At 46.3% G+C, this 18333-nt stretch overlaps 1 protein-coding gene across 3 annotated transcripts in view; it reads right to left on the reverse strand.

Annotated features, from left to right (window-relative positions):
- Positions 1-1610: 1610 nt before the first annotated feature.
- LOC137431123 (cartilage oligomeric matrix protein) overlaps positions 1611-18333 on the reverse strand; it is a 64518-nt gene continuing 47795 nt past the window's right edge. For all 3 annotated transcript variants that reach the window (XM_068122079.2, XM_078781491.1, XM_068122080.2), the window contains exons 20-26: positions 14973-15166; positions 11274-11452; positions 11029-11077; positions 6887-7083; positions 6623-6795; positions 4023-4162; positions 1611-3806 (exon numbers count right to left, since the gene is read on the reverse strand). In XM_068122079.2, the coding sequence (XP_067978180.1) occupies positions 3751-3806; positions 4023-4162; positions 6623-6795; positions 6887-7083; positions 11029-11077; positions 11274-11452; positions 14973-15166 (988 nt within the window). In that variant the 3' untranslated portion in view covers positions 1611-3750. The remainder of the gene's footprint in view (positions 3807-4022; positions 4163-6622; positions 6796-6886; positions 7084-11028; positions 11078-11273; positions 11453-14972; positions 15167-18333) is intronic.

The raw sequence follows: 18333 nt of genomic DNA on the forward strand, positions 1-18333 counted from the left end.
AGACAAATTAATAATTTTGTCAAAGGGTCAAAGGTCAGCATCACCTAAAATCATAAATTTTCCTCCAATTGACCTGAAATCATGCTATGGATCTACTCTCCCAATAAGTAGGCCCATATGAAATCAGGGCCATCTCTCTGGACATATCTTTCGATCCACTTTGGCATCCTGCCTTGCTCTCCAAACTGTCTGCCTATGGAGTCCAAAGCCAACTCCACTCTTGGATTACTGACATCCTCCACTCTCATAGCCAATGTGCGGCTTTCAATAGAACCCTTTCTTCTCCTCTCCCTGTGAAATCTGGAGTACCCCATGGCCCCATCCTATCTCTAATCTTCATTAATGATCTCACTGACTTTCTGGAAAATCCTCTTTATCTCTTTGCTGATGACTCCACTCTCTAATCTTACCTTACATCCCCCACCCTTATGACAGTCAGGTGCGTCTTCCCTCTCCCCAGCTCTCGACAAAATCACAAATAGGTCAAACACTTCGAATATCTCTTTCAATCCTGAGAAATCCTATACACACACTCTCTCACTCCAAAAGGACTGGTCCGCAAACCCTCCCACCTACTTTCTTAACAACCCTCTTAAAGAGGATAAGTCACTCAAACTCCTAGGTCTCCCTGGACCACCTTTTAAGGCCATTTTTTCCCACAGAGCAGGGGTTGGCCTTTTTCAGGCACCGTGGTCCCATTTTTGAAGCAATGTTTTATGGCCGAACGCTCTTCCTGCTGCCAACCCTGTTGGTCACCTCTTGCGATACACAGGGAATTACCAGTGAACTGGTACTCAATTTGCCGACCTCGGAAGGATGACAGGCTGAGTCAACCCCCCTGGCATTAATTCAGCGATCGACCGGGATTCGAACCCAGGGTCCTAGGATCCCAAGCCGGCACCTTAACCGCTAAGCCAACACCAGGCCTAGGTCTCAATATCAGCCATAATCTCTCTTGGGCATCCACTGGCAAATGCAAAGTCCTTCCTTGGCACATCTGAGCTCCTATCCACCTACAAGACCTTCATCTGCAGCTTGATGGAGTACTGCTCTCCCCTCTGGGCTGGCTCCCCTGCCTCATATTTTGCTCAGCCTGATGCCATGGCAACAAGGATTTCATGGGGGAAAAATAGCCATGGAAAACGATCTCTCTCGATGTAGCTGAGTCTATGGGCCTATTACTTTGCCATCCCCAACAGGTCAGTGGTCTCTGTCTTCTTCAGCCTCGCCTCGCTTCTGATAATAATACAATAACTAGCAGGTAGGCATGGAAATTCCACATAATGTAAAATGTGACTTCAACAATATTATACAAAGAACAGTTAAATATCATGGGAATTTAATGTCGTCCAGGTAGCTCCCAAAAGATGTCGCTTGATTAGATCCATGTCCTCATGTCTGCCTCCCCCTCCCCCCCCCTAAATCCCAAGTACTCAACTTTCCTCAACCCTGCCCCCACCCACCCAAAACAATGTTTAATTCACAATCTCATGAGATTACGGAATCTCGCGATATGAGATGGACAGACTGACAATCCCACTAAATATTGATGAGTTTGTTTTTGAGGGACTTCAATGCAAGAGGAAGCCATGAGACCCATCAAACCTGTGTAATGGTTGCAGGTTGTTTATTTATTTATTTTTATATACATGATCGAGGCTCGTACAAGAGTTAGTACTCATATACTGAACGGATAAGGATGCAACAGGACAAAAGGAAGAGTTGAGAGAGGGGAGAAACACCAACAGCAGAGTTTAAGGCCAAGATAGAGGCGGACTTGGACAAACCATGGGTTTTGGGAGGAATGGGGGGCAGGAGAGGATGCAGGGGTGGACAAGATGGATACTTTCGGAAATTTTCAGGAGTGAAAACTGGAAATTCGGAAGAAGGGGGGGATTTGTTTGGAGTAGGGTTGGTTGACGAGGGTTGAAGATATAATGGTTTTGGATGGTGGTGAACAGCTAGTCTCGAAGACTGGGAAGGAAGAATGACATCGAAGAGAATGTGGATATTGGTTCCACGGGCAGGGAAAAAGAGGAACAAATGAGTGGATGTGAGGTGGAGGTGAGCTTTGCCATTTTTAAATGCTGAGCGTCACCCAAGGAGGCAGCACGTACCATTTTTGAAGTCTTTGGTATGACTCAGAAGTGGTTCCAACCTCCGATCTCCCAGACCCGGAGTGAACGCTGTAACCATTACACCAACAAGTCTGGTTGAACCGAGGGAATGACCCTCGTATACCACACCAGGCTTACATTTGGAGGGTTTTGTTGCAGAAGAAGAGCTGTACTACACCAACATCTCTCCACCTAATGTACGGCACAGGCCTGTTCCATACGAGCAGTTCTGTGTTTGTGGGTACATCCCTGAAGGCAATAATACAGTGGAAAGTCCACTTCCGTTTCCCAGAACGTGGGTTCTTCCTGATATTCATCCAAGCATTTTTCTTGGCAATTATAAGGTTTTTTTTTAAATGAATGGCAATATCAAACAATGCAAACTCGATCTTAACTCACATCCTTCATCAACTAGAAGTGGGACAAAAAATTGAGGGGCACGCTTCAGGAAATAAACCGGACGTGTACCACGGAAGTTGGATATTTTCACAATTGCTTCCACCATTATTAAGATGTTATACCGGAGTATAACTCCATGACGGCCATCCTTCTCAAGCATTCTTGCTGTCTTGCACAAACGCCTCGACATCGAGACGTTTATATGATTACCCGATGGTAAGGGATGTTACCCGATGGACGAAGATCGATTTCTCACCCGAGAAATGGAAAGCGATGTAAACACGACCTCTATGTGTATAAATGACCTCTCTGCTCCTGCCATGGAAAAACTTTACTTTCATACTTTTACATCGATAGGCCGGCGGTTACTGCATTCCTCTCATCACACTCAGGGAGGACCAGATGCTGGTCCAACACTTTAAGGATGCCATTCGTTCCAGGTAAATGTCCTATTCTCCCCCTGCCACCTGTGAAAGGATTAACTGCTGGACCCACCCTGTGAACACTGGAAGAGGTTCGATCTGTCAACCTTCTGCCATCCTCACCATCAGCCAGGACTTCTCCTGATTGGACCACATCAAAGCCGGTCTTCAAAGCCAGTTGTGGACTGGGAATCGTCTATCGTGCCAAGTCCTTCCTCGGTAAATCCGAACCTCTCATGTCTTACGAAGGTTCGGAATTATGGAATGAACTTCTGGAATTTCTCACAGCCTAAAATGGAGGAGTGTTCCCTGCAATGGGTTATTGTCCCTGCTTCATCAGCCCCCCCCCCCATTCCAGCCCCAAATCCAGACGTATTGCTCAGGTGCACTCCTTTGTTCCTCTTTTCCCCTGCCAATGGAATCGCCGACACGAGTCAGTAAAATCCTCCTTTTCCCTCTGAGGCTTCAAGATGTAGATGTGCCACCACTGAAATCTCACGTCACCCTCAACCCCGACCCATGATCTTTTTAACCCCGTTAATTCTCCCCGTACACACCCCACTGATGGTACTTATCACCCCTATTCCCTTGCAGATGACTTCCTCTCTCCTCGTTTCCGGTTAATTCGTCCCACTTCCTTGTTTGCATTTAGCCGTTGCCCAAGCACCCCACCATCAGTACATCGGCCATATTTGCTCTATCACCTCGCTCTTCCATGAGCCTAGATTAAGCAGACAAAAAAGTGATTATGATCCAGTTTTGAGCAGGTAGAGTTACACGCAGGACGGAAACGGTCAAGCTCAGCGGCACCATCAGTGCGGCACATCTCGCTTCTCTCTGTAGGCCACAAAGTCTGCAGGAATTGTGTCTGTAAGGAGCAAACGGAAACTGATTAGCCAGGTTCTCATACCACGATACCACAACAGTAAGGAGTTTGTAGTGTCGACATTCACGGAAAAATGATTGAAATTTGCTCCTCGTGGTAACAAAGCAACTACAGGGCCAAAACTTGGTAACTCGCATAATAAAAAGGGGCACATAGTATATTAGTAAAGTAAAAAGTAAGCAAAACGATGTTGGTTACCATTGCAGCGGTAGCGGAGGTTTGACCAGATGATGTTTTCTTGAGAGAAGCAGAATACGCCTAAGCGGCCACCACGCATCGTAGTGTCTATAATGATGCCCGAGTCTGCCACCTTCTCTGATCCTTCAAACAGCTTCACTCTACATGACGATGGGTGAGATTGAAATAAGGGCAATTACAGAAACGACCTTCTCCTTTCATTCGGGTGGGAAAATGTGGACATTTGGAGGATAAATAAACGAGTGTACACGACAGTGGTAACTTTGGAGCCAACGACCAGGTGAGCTCCCCCACGAGCTTATAGCAATGTGGGAAGGCAGTTTGCTGGCTTTACAATCATCACCTTGATCATCTTATCTCGTTAATCTTGCCCTTCTATCCAGGATTATATTTATATTTATTTATGCTGGGCGGTTTGGGTATGCTGGGCGGTTTGGGTATGCTGGGCGGTTTGGGTATGCTGGGCGGTTTGGGTATGCTGGGCGGTTTGGGTATGCTGGGCGGTTTGGGTATGCTGGGCGGTTTGGTTATGCTGGGCGGTTTGGTTATGCTGGGCGGTTTGGGTATGCTGGGCGGTTTGGGTATGCTGGGCGGTTTGGGTATGCTGGGCGGTTTGGGTATGCTGGGCGGTTTGGGTATGCTGGGTAGTTTGGTTATGCTGGGCGGTTTGGTTATGCTGGGCGGTTTGGTTATGCTGGGCGGTTTGGTTATGCTGGGTGGTTTGGTTATGCTGGGCGGTTTGGTTATGCTGGGCGGTTTGGTTATGCTGGGCGGTTTGGTTATGCTGGGCGGTTTGGTTATGCTGGGCGGTTTGGTTATGCTGGGCGGTTTGGTTATGCTGGGCGGTTTGGTTATGCTGGGTAGTTTGGTTATGCTGGGTAGTTTGGTTATGCTGGGCGGTTTGGTTATGCTGGGCGGTTTGGTTATGCTGGGCGGTTTGGTTATGCTGGGTAGTTTGGTTATGCTGGGCGGTTTGGTTATGCTGGGCGGTTTGGTTATGCTGGGCGGTTTGGTTATGCTGGGCGGTTTGGTTATGCTGGGCAGTTTGGTTATGCTGGGCGGTTTGGGTATGCTGGGCGGTTTGGTTATGCTGGGCGGTTTGGTTATGCTGGGCGGTTTGGTTATGCTGGGCAGTTTGGTTATGCTGGGCGGTTTGGTTATGCTGGGCGGTTTGGTTATGCTGGGTAGTTTGGTTATGCTGGGCGGTTTGGTTATGCTGGGCAGTTTGGTTATGCTGGGCGGTTTGGGTATGCTGGGCGGTTTGGTTATGCTGGGCGGTTTGGTTATGCTGGGCGGTTTGGTTATGCTGGGTAGTTTGGTTATGCTGGGCGGTTTGGTTATGCTGGGCGGTTTGGTTATGCTGGGTAGTTTGGTTATGCTGGGCGGTTTGGTTATGCTGGGCGGTTTGGTTATGCTGGGCGGTTTGGTTATGCTGGGCGGTTTGGTTATACTGGGCGGTTTGGTTATGCTGGGCAGTTTGGTTATGCTGGGTAGTTTGGTTATGCTGGGTAGTTTGGTTATGCTGGGTAGTTTGGTTATGCTGGGCAGTTTGGTTATGCTGGGCAGTTTGGTTATGCTGGGTAGTTTGGTTGTGCTGGGCAGTTTGGTTATGCTGGGCAGTTTGGTTATGCTGGGTAGTTTGGTTATGCTGGGCAGTTTGGTTATGCTGGGCAGTTTGGTTATGCTGGGCAGTTTGGTTATGCTGGGTAGTTTGGTTGTGCTGGGCAGTTTGGTTATGCTGGGCAGTTTGGTTATGCTGGGCAGTTTGGTTATGCTGGGTAGTTTGGTTGTGCTGGGCAGTTTGGTTATGCTGGGCAGTTTGGTTATGCTGGGTAGTTTGGTTATGCTGGGTAGTTTGGTTATGCTGGGCAGTTTGGTTATGCTGGGTAGTTTGGTTATGCTGGGTAGTTTGGTTATGCTGGGTAGTTTGGTTATGCTGGGTAGTTTGGTTATGCTGGGCAGTTTGGTTATGCTGGGCAGTTTGGTTATGCTGGGCAGTTTGGTTATGGTGGGCAGTTTGGTTATGCTGGGTAGTTTGGTTATGCTGGGCAGTTTGGTTATGGTGGGCAGTTTGGTTAAGCTGGGCAGTTTGGTTATGCTGGGTAGTTTGGTTATGCTGGGTAGTTTGGTTATGCTGGGTAGTTTGGTTATGCTGGGTAGTTTGGTTAAGCTGGGTAGTTTGGTTGTGCTGGGCAGTTTGGTTATGCTGGGCAGTTTGGTTATGCTGGGTAGTTTGGTTATGCTGGGTAGTTTGGTTATGCTGGGCAGTTTGGTGTGTGTAATATCCAACGACAAGTGCTGGCAGGTGTGTCCTCCAGCTAAACATTCTTCCTATTTTCGGGGGCACACTTTAATTCTTCGTCCTGTTTGTGAAACACCAGGGCGACAGTATATTACTGGGCCAAGATCCAAACCCAAGCTACATGCCTCTAAACTTCTAAAGTGAGTAAACATACCTCTAAGCTACCCTGCCAGCCAAACTATTAACTATGTGAAATGTCTTCCAAAAATTCCTGTAGAAATTATCTGAATATACTTTCTACATCACAAACGATAACTTGGGTGCACATATTAAGCCGAAATTCTGAGGTCGTAATCACCTGATGTATCCAACTGGTGGCCGGTGGATTAGTTGCCAGCGGTATGAGGTCTTGTCATTCCAGCCCTTGTTCTGTGGATCTTTCCACAGGAGCTTCACCTGGTCTTCTGTGTCACCTGTGTTCCACAACGCATTCCGTAGCCGTTCTCCAGGTCCAGAGCTGGACTTGACGGCCTACAAGATATGCCGGTGGGGGAAAACACCACAATCACTCCCAACCTTACTTCTCTTACAATAATCCAAGAGGTCCCACCTATCCAGATACCTTAAGCTGCAGTCCTGGCTGGGCAACTGCACGGAATGGCGTGGCCTGCCAATAGGCCTGCTCCGTCTGCTTCCACATGACCACATAGAAACTTGAACTGTCCTGGTAGCCGAAAATGAAGCCGGCGTAATCATCATCTGTGACGGTGTTCACGTGGAATGTGCCCTCAAAGTCAACGCCATTGAAAGCGATGTACCCTGGCAAGAATGGATATAAAATGAAGGGCAAAATTGATAACAGTGGTTATTTTCCGTTGCTTGACCATCTAGTATGTAAAATATATATGAATATATATATTGATTTGTGGCCACATCATCCAAAAATATAAACTAATGCTAACCAAAGGATCTTTTTAAAAAGCAAGTGTGTCCTTGCAACAAAACAAACAGATCCTTGCAACTACAGACCAATCAGCCTGCTCCCAATAATCAGCAAGGTCATGGATTCCATCATTGTTTCGGATATCAAATCCTTCCTCTTCTCCAATAGTGTAGCAGCATAGCAAACCTGTTGTGCATTTTGTGATACAAGCACCAAATTTGGCACAAATGTACATTAATATGTTGCGAACATTTTCAGATATTGGGCCACTTGAAATTCCGTAATTTTGTTTTTCAAATTTTTTCAAATTTCGTAATTTCAAATTTTTCGGGTGACACCGTCACAATTTCGGTCTTCGAGGCCGGCCGATATAGTGGGGCGGCTTAGCCCAAATATTCAAAAGAATTGTGCATTTTGTGATACAAGCACCAAATTTGGCACAAATGTACATTAATATGTTGCGAACATTGTGTGGTCAGCAATGAAGACGAGAGTCTGAATTACATGTATGCAAAAGACCATGTGAACCAGTGAAGCAAATACACGGGTAAGCATGAATTAAATCTAGGGCACTAGGGCATGCCCGTACGTGGGTGCCCGTTCCTTGCCAAAAAAAAAAAAAAAAAAAATTTGTGTAGGGGTGTGTGTGTGTAAACATCCTAGGGCGTGCCCGTACGTGGGTGCAAAAAAACATGCGTGCAAACAACAACAACAAAAAAAAACTTTGAAACCACGTGGCAGTAACGACCACAGAACCCCCCCCCCCCCTCTATTTACATGAATGGTTTGGTCCATTCGCAACGACCACAGAACCCCCCCCCCCTCTATTTACATGCAATGGTTTGGTCCATTCGCAACGCCAAAGCGAACGGCGAACGGCTAAATCACCATAGCTCGGTAAGTACTTGTCCGATTAATTTCAAACCTTGAAAAGGCACATCCTCGGGTCCTCAGCAATATACCTGGCAAGTTTAAAGTATATCGGACCCGTGGTTGTCGAGAAACAGCGGTCACAGACAAACAAACAAACGTACAAACGTACAAACGTACAAACGTACAAACAAACACACAGAGATTACTGGAATTATAGATAGATGATATAATTTCCATGATGTTTACCTCTACACTCAATGGTGGAAGGAGGTAATGTTTTGATCCCAGCTTGTCTGTATGTCTGTTTGTCTGTTAGTCCACAAAATTCCAGACAAAGCTTGTAGTAGTGGTAGTTGTAGTGGTAGTGGTGATAACAGAAATTGTTATATAGAACTGAACTTATATTATTATTATATGCAGAAAATAACTTCATTTCTATATGCCCTGCAGTGGACAGGTTAATTGGTTTATGCACTGAAGGGGTCACCCTGGTGTGCACTGCTGTGTTCTGCCTCACTGAGTTGTTCAGGTATGATGTACTCAGCACAAGCTTCCGGTCGGCCCGGAGGTGGGGGTGCGGGGCCTGTCACGGAACGTCAAAACAAACGGCCTGCCGGGGCCGCCCAAAAGTCGGGCGTGAGGGGCGCGTCCACTAATGGAACGCCTCTCGCTTCCCAGATCGAGGGCCACGTGGTCAGGAGAACCTCGTCCCTTCCGGTCACACTTTGCCTATCGGCCGGCCTCGAAGACCGAAATTGTGACGGTGTCACCCGAAAAATTTGAAATTACGAAATTTGAAAAAATTTGAAAAAAAAAATTGCGGAATTTCAAGTGGCCCAATATCTGAAAATGTTCGCAACATATTAATGTACATTTGTGCCAAATTTGGTGCTTGTATCACAAAATGCACAATTCTTTTGAATATTTGGGCTAAGCCGCCCCACTACAATGGCTTGATCTCCGATCATCAATTTGGATTCAGACCAGGTCATTCTACTCTGGACATGCTGCTTCTGCTGTCTCAACAATGGATGGAGGTCGTCAATGCCAAACAGGAAATTAGAGCTGTCTCCCTTGACATATCACATGCCTTCGATACGGTCTGGCACGCCGCTCTGCTCACCAAACTCTCCTCCTTTGGTATCCATGGAAATCTCCACTCATGGCTTGCGGACTTCCTCTCTGGTCGTAGTCAACGTGTGGCCCTGAATGGCTTTCTCTCATCTCTCCTTCCTGTTCAGGCTGGAGTTCCCCAAGGCAGTGTTCTGGGCCCTGTGCTTTTTCTGGTCTTCATCAATGATCTCTCCGACTCTCTGGGAAATCCTCTCTATCTCTTTGCTGATCATCAGCAGAAGCATCGATGATGTAGGCAAGATGGCGCGGGCATGGCGCGTGCAGCTGGCCTTCGGCAAGTGTTGAACTATTGGCGCTGTTCGGAGCTGCTTGGTTTTGCCCCTTCCATGGGGTTATGAGGTGGGATTGTACGGCCGTGGGTGCTGCGTGATGACGAGGTGAGGCTTCGCTCATTGCAGCGGATCGCGGGAGCTGTGCCTTGGGCGTGACATTGTGGAGCGATTTGTTTATTGTTGGGGGGCGCTGTTGATCAGCAGCCGGGTTTCTTCTCTGGTTCTCTGCTTTTTTGATTTACATAATATGTACATTAATAGTTATTTTATATGATTATTTTTATTTTTATATGCACTTGTAAGTTCTATGTAATATTGTTATTGCAAACTCGACAAATTTCAGTCTTCAGACTGCTTTGTCCAGTGTTTGATGAGTTCAGTAAACCGATATGATTGAATGAACGAATGATGACTCCACTCTCTGCCGCTCCATTCCTCATCCCTCAGATCGGCAGTCTGCAGCCTCCTCACTCTCTACAGACCTGGACAAAATCACAGACTGGGCAAACAAGTGGAACATGTCTTTCAATCCTGACAAATCTCACACTCTTACAATGTCTCTCCGAAAAGACCGTCTGGACAACCCTCCCATCTACTTTCTCAACAATAATCTCCAAGAAGTTCTGTCGCTCAAGCTTTTGGGTCTCACTATCTGCCACGATCTTTCCTGGGAAAACCACATTTCCAAGCTGGCCTCCAAAGCCAGTCGCCGACTGGGCATCCTCCGCGTGCGAAGTCCTTCCTTGGCACACCTGAGCTCCTCACCACATACAAGGATTTCATCCGCAGCTCAATGGAATACTGTTCCCCCCTCTGGGCCGGTGCTCCTGCCTCACACCTAGCTCGGCTTCACGCTGCTGAAACCAAAGCTTTCAGAATCATTGGAATCTCCCGCGATGAAGCCGATTGTGAGGGCCTCTCACTTACTCACCGCAGGCAGGTTGGTGCTCTTTCTGTCTTCTACCAACTCCTCTCCGGCCTCGCTCCCTCAGCTCTCTCTGTGCTCTGTCCCCCCAATATTCCTACAGGTCGCACAAGATCTGTCAGCAACCCTCTTATGGTGAAACTGCAAAAATCAAGACTCTCTGCTCACCTTCATTCTTTAATTCCTGTTCTCTCCCACCTCTGGAACAAACTCCCTCACTCTCTTCAATCCCACTCCTCCCTCCAGGTCTTTAAAACAGCTGTTCGCCAACATCTCTTATCTTCCCCCATCCAAAACCTTGATCTTTTCTACCCCCGTTAAAACACCCCAAATTCGCCTCTTTCAATCCCCAACTTCTTTCTTGAAATTCCTAGTCGTGTTCATTTGCTTTATACCGTGTAACCCTCCCTCCTCCCCCAGATCTACAGACGTCCCTGTTCTCTTCTGTTATTGTGCTTGTGTGCTTCCCTCTCTCTCCCCCTCTTGTCTCCCGCTCCCTCCATTGTATGTTATATGTGTCTGTGCATGTTTTCATGTGCAACGTGTTAGCTCTTACACGAACCTCGATTCTGTATACAAAAAAATAAATAAACAAGTGTAAAAAAAAAAAATCTTACCCACAGCGAGCCCGGGGTCAGAGTTCATGGTCTGGACTATCTCCATTCCCTGCCATGAGTGTAAACACAATGACGACAATGAAAGGACGATGAGGTTGATTACAAAGAGCAGCATTATTAATTACGTCCGAAGCAGGATAATGTACTGATGAGGTAATGAGCGAGACAGTGTTCAGAGAAAAAGGAGATACACCAAGGAAACTAGGGATGGACATGCAAAGGATGGCAAAAAAAATCCCACTAACCTGGTTGAGAACAACCCAGTGAGGATCGGTTTGTGCATCTCCTTCTGGATCCAGGACAACCGTCTGGTACGCGCGAAAGTCGGTTGTGGTGACCTGTGCGTTCTCAGGACACACGTCAATGTGGTCCACTATCTGGTCATTGTCAAAATCTCCCTCGCAAATATCTCCGACTCCATCACCTGAATAGGTGGCAGTCATGCATCAGTAGGGTAACAAAAGGATTTGTACAAATATCATATAGTATGGCAGATAGGTGCAGGAATTGTGCCTTTGATGATACAAGCATGGCATTTGGCACACAGAGTATGTCCTAAGAAAGATATTTGGCTATAGGGCCATTGCAGATTTGTCCTTTTTTGTCTTCCCATATGAGCCGATGACTGACGACACTGGAACCCAGGTTTAATGCCATGTACCATATGTATTTGTCGAATGTTTACTAATTTCACTGTAGATCATCTCATAGTACAGTGATGTCTCCTAAGGCTTTGTATTGCATGTGCTTTATGTACAAGGTGCTACGCGAGCCTTCGATCTGAATCTTACTATAATTCACCAAATGTCCATCTGTCCGTCCGTTTGTCCGTCCGTTCGAAGGTACCGCAAAAACGGCTGAACCGATCGCAACGATATTTTGGGTAGGTAATCCTGAGATCCCCTGGAGTAAAATAGGCTATATTGTTTTTCCAATTTCAGCTTATGCCCAGATCGGTGGAGTGTTGCAGTGATGGTTGTCCTTCTGGAAGTTTCTCCCATCTCCACACAAGATCTCTGGAGCGCAGCCAGAGTGATCATCAGGTTCTTGGTCACCTCTCTTACCAAGGCCCTTCTCCCCCGATTGCTCAGTTTGGCCGGGCGGCCAGCTCTAGGAAGAGTACTGGTTGTTCCAAACTTCTCCATTTAAGAATTATGGAGGCCACCGTGCTCTTGGGAACCTTCAATGCAGCAGAATTTTTTTTTGTAGGCTTCCCCAGATCTGTGCCTCGACACAATCCTGTCTCTGAGCTCTGCAGGCAGTTCCTTCGACCTCATGGCTTGGTTTTTGCTCTGATATGCATTGTCAGCTGTGAGACCTTATATAGACAGGTGTGTGCCTTTCCAAATCATGTCCAATCAATTGAATTTACCACAGCTGGCCTCCAATCAAAGTGTAGAAACATCTCAAAGATGATCAAGAGAAATGGGAGGCACCTGAGCTAAATTTCAAGTGTCATAGCAAAGGGTCTGAATACTTATGTAAATGTGATATTTCAGTTTTTTCTTTTTAATAAATTTGCAAAACTTTCTAAAATCCTGTTTTCTCTTTGTCATTATATGGGGTATTGAGTGTAGATTGATGAGGGAAAAAAAGAATTTAAACGATTTCAGCATAAGGCTGCAACAAAACAAAATGTGAAAAAAGTGAATGGGTCTGAATACTTTCTGAATGCACTATATATACAGTCACGTGAAAAAGTAAGTACACCCCATGTAAAGTTTTGACTTTTTCAACATATTTCAACATACAGCTATTTGATCTTCATTTCACCAATATTGATAGATAAAGGTGATATAATATAACAAATATCATGAAACATTTACATTTTGTAGTCCATTGTATAATTTAAATAAACATAAATGCAAATTTCACATGTGGAAAAAGTAAGTACACCCCTACGTTTATCATTACTTCAAATACCTAAAATTAGAATCAGGTGCACCAGCTCAGGTGCAAATGATTAGAACATCGTTAGAGAGGATCTTGGAGGAACCTGTCTTATTTAAACCTCAGACATTTAGTTTGGTTTGCCCTTTGTTGTTGAAGTGTGCGGCGTCACCATGCCTAGATCAAAAGAGCTCTCTGAGGCCTTCAGAAAGAAGGTTATAGATGCCTACGAGTCTGGGGAGGGATTTAAAAAGATCTCCAAACAATTTGAAATCAATCATTCGACTGTCCGGAAGATCATCTACAAGTGGACAAGATTCCAAACAACTGCCAACTTGTTCAGGCCAGGCCGCCCCAGCAAGTTCAGCCCGAGAGCAGACCGCAAGATGCTGAAAGAAGTCTCTAAGAACCCCAGAATGTCATCACGGGACCGACAGGTAGCTCTTGCCACTGTTGATGTCCAAGTGCACGAGTCTACCATTAGAAAGAGGCTGCACAAATTTGATCTACATGGGAGGTGTGCCAGGTGGAAACGTTTGCTGTCCAGAAAGAACATCAGGGCAAGACTAAAGTTTGCCAATGAACACCCAGACAAAGACCAGCACTTCTGGAACAATGTGCTCTGGACAGATGAGTCAAAGGTAGAGCTATTTGGCCACAGTACCAGAAGACATGTTTGGCGAAAACCCAAGACAGCATTTGACCACAAGAACCTGATACCAACTGTAAAGCATGGTGGTGGAAATATTATGGTTTGGGGCAGCTTTGCTGCATCAGGGCCTGGGCAGCTCACCATCATAGAATCCACTATGAATTCTTCATTGTACCAGAGGGTGCTTGAGGATAATGTGAGGCCATCTGTCGGAAAGTTGAAGCTCAACCGAAGGTGGACCTTGCAACATGGCAATGACCCTAAACATACCAGTAAATCCACCAAGGAATGGCTGAAAAGAAAGAAATGGAGGGTTCTGGAATGGCCAAGTCAAAGCCCGGATCTAAATCCCATCGAGATGTTGTGGGGGATTTGAAACGACCTGTGCATGCAAGAAACCCCTCAAACATCGCACAGCTGAAAGAATTCTGCATGGAGGAGTGGGCAAAAATTTCTCCCAGTCGATGTCAGAGACTGGTAGACAGTTATAAGAAACGCCAACTTGAGGTTGTTTCTGCCAAAGGGGGCAATACCAACTATTAGAGCCAAGGGTGTACCTACTTTTTCCACATGCGAAATTTGCATTTATGTTTATTTAAATTATACAATGGACTAAAAAATGTAAATGTTTCATGATATTTGTTATATTATATCACCTTTATCTATCAATATTGTTGAAATGAAGATCAAATAGCTGTATGTTGAAATATGTTGAAAAAGTCAAAACTTTACATGGGGTGTACTTACTTTTTCACGTGACTGTATATATATATCCTTATAAGTGGACATATACATGTTGATAGGATGTACGCACACTCGCCTCTAAGCTGTCTCGTCTGGGTTTGAATCCCGACACAGCTATAAACTGTCAGTTCGGTGTTTCACAGGCTGGGTGATTCATCAATGTGTGTGCCGTCCCTCGGATGGACGTTAAACTGGGAGTTCCGTCTACCCGCATGGGTTGGTGGACATTAAAGATCACATGGTGTCCTTCGCAAAGAGCAGGCGAGTATCACCGGCACAATGGCCGAATTCCAAATTCCTGTCCCTACTCGGCGAATGTCAGGCATGGCCAGGCCAGCTCGTGAAAGACTTAGGCCAAGCTTCATACACACTGGTTAGAGGCTAAAGCACTTGTGATTTCAACACAGGTGACCATCTCCCACGAACCAGGATGTCAACCATAGCAATCGATAGACACAAATACCTACTTCATCAAGAACAACATTTTCTCAATTTGTAGTGTTACCGATTTTAAAAACGTTACATTTGAAGGCGTCTCCGGGTCTCTTCTTTCAACTCAACGTTGACACCTTGCTACTGCTCGACACCTTGCTGGTTGAGCACCAGCTCTATATATTAATATTGTTACTTTCTGAGGTATTAGATCATATTGACCTACTGTCATGGTCCTGCTGTGCAGGATTGGCGACCAGGCGACAATTGTCTGGCCCAGGAGCTACATAGTCAGGAACCCCGTCATTGTCATCGTCTTCATCGCATTCATCTCCTTGTCCATCCCCATCGGAGTCCTGCTGTGATGAATTAGGAGTGTTGGGACAGTTGTCTCGTGTGTCCTGATGTCCGTCTCCGTCGCTTGGATGGGGAAAGGTAGAATGGACAAAAAAAAGACGAGGATCTGATGGTGTAAATTAATAATAGCAAATTAATAGATGAAAAAAGTCATCTAGATTTGAATTAATTAAATATTAATTCCCTTACATTCTTCTAAGGAACTGCGGCGCAGTAGGGGCGCTTTAGGCCCAGCAAAGTTTGCCTTATTACCAACTTATTATTGTTTTGATTTTAACCAAAAACATGCCCCTTTCATTTTCCCATTCATTACTGATCTTTGTACAATTTAAATACAATACTCAGCAACACAGGTACACATGGACACTGCAGACAAAGTCGTGCAATTCGGATTTTAACCACCCAGGTAAATCTGATCCAGTGATAGATGGCCATCCTGGAGCTGTGTATACATTGTGTGATGCTTTCCAGTACAATTTGGGGCCATCTATTTAAATGTAGGCAGAGAATGGGTTGGGGGTGATTGAAAAAAGATAAAAACTGAAATAAGGAAAGGGGATATAAATGAATGTATGTGAGTGGGAAGAAAAGGAAAAGCTAAGGGTCTGGGGAAGGAAATGTCATGCATGTGACATGTGACATGTGACATGTGGCCTGTGGCATGTGGCCCTGTGACATGTGTCCCTGTGGCATGTGGCCTATAGCCTGTGGCCTGTTGCATGTGGCCCTGTGACATGTGTCCCTGTGGCCCTGTGGCATGTGGCCTATAGCCTGTGGCATGTGACATGTGGCCTGTGGCATGTGGCCTGTGGCATGTGGCCTGTGGCCCTGTGACATGTGTCCTATAGCCTGTGGCATGTGACGTGACATGTGGCCTGTGGCCTGTGACATGTGGCCTGTGGCCTGTGGCATGTGGCATGTGGTCTGTGGTATGTGGTCTGTGGCATGTGGCCTGTGGCATGTGACATGTGGTCTGTGGTCTGTGACATGTGGTCTGTGGTCTGTGGCATGTGGTCTGTGGCATGTGGTCTGTGGCATGTGGCCTATAGCCTGTGACATGTGGTCTGTGGCCTGTGGCATGTGGTGTGTGGCATGTGGTCTGTGCCATGTGGCCTGTGGCATGTGGTCTGTGGCATGCGGTCTGTGGCATGTGGTCTGTGGCATGTGGCCTATAGCCTGTGACATGTGGTCTGTGGCCTGTGGCATGTGGTGTGTGGCCTGTGGCATGTGGTCTGTGGCACGTGGTCTGTGACACGTGGTCTGTGACGTGGTCTGTGACATGTGGCCTGTGGCCCTGTGACATGTGGCCCGTGGCCTGTGGCCTGTGACATGTGGTCTGTGGCCTGTGACATGTGGCCTGTGGCATGTGGCCTGTGGCATGTGGCATGTGGTGTGTGGCATGTGGTCTGTGGTCTGTGGCATGTGGCATGTGGCCTGTGGCATGTGGTCTGTGGCCTGTGATCTGTGACATGTGGTCTGTGGCATGTGGTCTGTGGCATGTGGTCTGTGGCATGTGGTCTGTGGCATGTGGTCTGTGGCATGTGGCCTATAGCCTGTGACATGTGGTCTGTGGCTTGTGGCATGTGGTGTGTGGCATGTGGTGTGTGGTCTGTGGCCTGTGGCATGTGGTCTGTGGCACGTGGTCTGTGACACGTGGTCTGTGACATGTGGTCTGTGACATGTGGCCTGTGACCTGTGACATGTGGCCCTGTGACATGTGGCCCTGTGACATGTGTCCCTGCGGCATGTGGCCTATAGCCTGTGGCATGTGACATGTGGCATGTGGTGTGTGTGGCCTGTGGGTGAGTGGAGGGTGGGTACTGGGTAGCAGCAGGGGATGTGCTAGAGAGGTTCATAAATTCTGCCATTTTGGAATTGTTCCAGAATCACTGCAAAATAAAAATGGAGTCCATGTCCTTGTAATTTGCTTGTTATCAGCAGAAAGCCTCAGGTGGGATCCCCTCGTGCTCTATTGTTGACATTTAACCCGGCGCAATTCGTCCAGTGGTTGAATAGCATCATCTACACGACAATTTTAATTAGTTTACATTTTTTAATCCTAATAAATATGTTGTTTCTTTACTTATTTTGCTTAAAGGCTGCAATGTTGCCAAACTAAATATTTTTTGTTGCAATTTGAATCACACATGATTCAGGGTCTGCACCTGCAGGTTTCGCTCAGTGGTCATGTACGTACTTACCTTTGACCTGTCTAAAATATAGGTTCCTTTTCAAGGAACCTCAACACAGGAGGAGGCTATGAGACCCATCAACGCCTGTGCAATGGTTGCCAACTTATGGTTGTTTGTCCATGCTCTATCCTTTTTAAATGCTGAGCGTCAAGCACAGAAGCAGTACCTGTACGTACAATTTTTTAGGTCTTTGGTATGATCACCAGCTGACCTCACTGCTCGGAGTGGATGCTCCAACCATTACACCACCGAGTCTGATCAAGTCTGTGTTTGATTCCCGACCCGAAGGCCTTGCTGGTGATTCGCAGGCAGGTCATTCGGATTGAACTTTAAGCCAGCTGTCCCATGTCCTAGTCTTCACTCGTGGGTGTGAAAGATCCCAAGGTGGCCTTTCAGAAAAAGAAACCCAGTGTGTGTGGGTAAACCTGCCAAAATTCCAAACTCCTGCCCATGGTACATTCTCAGCTCTTGAAATCTTCAGGACTTGGTCGTGCGATATCCCAGAATCCTGCCCCAGGACCCCAAAGGAGGGGTGTGACAGCAACGATCGTAATTATCATCATCAATGTTGCAACCCCCGAATCAAGACTCCAACATGCTTTTCAATTCCGACAGCAAAAAAAACAAAAAAACATTTATCTCTCAAAACATTTTTTAGATACAATCTCTTGCACTTTAGACTCTGCGCTTTCAAAAATGGGAGGGAAACAATTTGTGCGGGAATTTTGAGGATAGGCAAAAGAGGAATGTTTGTTCAACATAAGAAGTTGGGCCTCGATTAATGCCTCGTGATTTACGGGCTTCGTCGTGTGCCTGAAATGTTTCTCCAAACAGATATGCAACCGTTGCCATCTAAATGGGGAGGAAGTTCGAGTAATCTAACACCACTCACTATTCTAACATTTTCACCCAAATTAATTGTCTGTACCTTGATGGATCCAGTTGTAAAATTGGTTTCCAGGTCAGAATTACGAAGGATTGTTGTTTTTTCTTTTTTGGGGACAGCACGAACAGACTTTATACAGATCACCTTCTAAC

Source organism: Myxine glutinosa, chromosome 7 (genome assembly GCF_964187855.1).
Source record: "Myxine glutinosa chromosome 7, kmMyxGlut1.1, whole genome shotgun sequence".
In the NCBI taxonomy this organism is placed as follows: Eukaryota; Metazoa; Chordata; class Myxini; order Myxiniformes; family Myxinidae; genus Myxine; species Myxine glutinosa.